This window comes from Corvus brachyrhynchos, unplaced genomic scaffold (assembly GCF_000691975.1).
Source record: "Corvus brachyrhynchos isolate BGI_N302 unplaced genomic scaffold, ASM69197v1 scaffold150, whole genome shotgun sequence".
Classification (NCBI taxonomy): domain Eukaryota; kingdom Metazoa; phylum Chordata; class Aves; order Passeriformes; family Corvidae; genus Corvus; species Corvus brachyrhynchos.
The window spans coordinates 1804070-1805337 of NW_008236162.1; the positions used below are offsets into that span (position 1 = coordinate 1804070).

General features: G+C 64.4%; 1 protein-coding gene across 1 annotated transcript in view; it reads left to right on the forward strand.

Moving 5' to 3' along the window:
• The first annotated feature begins 495 nt into the window (after positions 1-495).
• PEBP4 (phosphatidylethanolamine binding protein 4) overlaps positions 496-1268 on the forward strand; it is a 70808-nt gene continuing 70035 nt past the window's right edge. Inside the window, exon 1 of the mRNA XM_008632549.2 lies at positions 496-854. Within this exon, the coding sequence (XP_008630771.1) occupies positions 733-854 (122 nt within the window). The 5' untranslated portion in view covers positions 496-732. The remainder of the gene's footprint in view (positions 855-1268) is intronic.

Sequence of the window (1268 nt, forward strand, 5' to 3'; positions counted from 1 at the left end):
CGGGCCGGCCCCTGGTGGCCCTCCGCCGGCGGCCGTGGTGGCCCGTGGCTACCGGGTCCAGCGGTAGGTGAGGGCTGGCGCTGGGCTTGGCAGGGAGGTGGGGGACCCAACCTTGTGTCCCCGCGTCCTCCTCGAGGCTTTGTGTGACTTCAAAGTGGGCGGCCAGAGTTGTCCCCGTGCGGGAAAAGCGCCGGAGGGGTGGCTGGGTCAAGGTGCTGCTCCCCTGAGAGGACCTTGCCTCGGGTCGGGGACGTGTCCTGGCGTCCTGGCTGGTTGTGAGTCCTTGGTGATGGCCTTAGACAGCCCATGTCCACTCCTGATCCCGATTTTCCATGGTTTTGGGGAGAGCAGCAGGGCCAGCCCGTGGAGTTGGGGACTGTCCCCACCTGGAGCCGGGTTTGGAGCGCGCTGTCCCCGGGATCGCCGTGGTGGCACCACGTGGGCACATCCCCGGCGCCACGTGGAGGGGGACGAAGCCCCAGCCTGGTGGAAAAGGCTCCTCTGAGCTGTGGGGCCGTGCTGGGGGCTCAGGCCTTCCCAGCAGAGGAAACCCAGCCCATTCCTGGAATAAACGGGATTAAAGTTGCGGAGCTGGAGGAGGAAATGATGGGCAAGGATGGGGATGCTCTGCCTGGAACTGGTTTGGGCTGGGAGCTGAACTGGGGGGTGCTGGGGGGGAAGCGCTGGGTGCCAGCGGGGTGACCCTCGCTGTCCCTGTGTCCCCAGGGCAGGATGAAGCTGCTGGCAGCCGGGCTGGGGGAGCTCAGCCTGCTCCTCCCCGGAGCCTGGGGCAGCGAGGCCTCCCGGACCTGCATCTTCCAGACCCTCAGCGAGTCCGACAGCGAATTCTGCAGGTGAGCGACGCTCCGTGGCCTCTGCCACCCCCTTGGGTGTCCCCTGTGTGACCTCCCGGCACATCCCAGTGTCGCCTTCGCTGTTTTCCTGCTTCTGCCGGGAATCTGGGATGTCTCTGGAGTTGTTCCCTGTCGTGCAGAGGCTTTGGGGGTGACTTTTGCAGCATCAGGGATGGCTGATGTTTTCCATGGAAAACTTCAGGGGAAGGAGGCTGATGTTTTCCATGGAAAACTTCAGGGGAAGGAGGCTGCTTTTCCACAGAATCCTGGGATGGTTTGAGTGGGAAGGGGCCTTAAAACCCATCCAGTTCCAACCCCAGCACCTCCCACTGTCCCAGGCTGCTCCAAGCCCAGTCCAACCTGGCCTTGGGCACTTCCAGGGATCCAGGGGCAGCAACACGCGCGCTGGGCAAT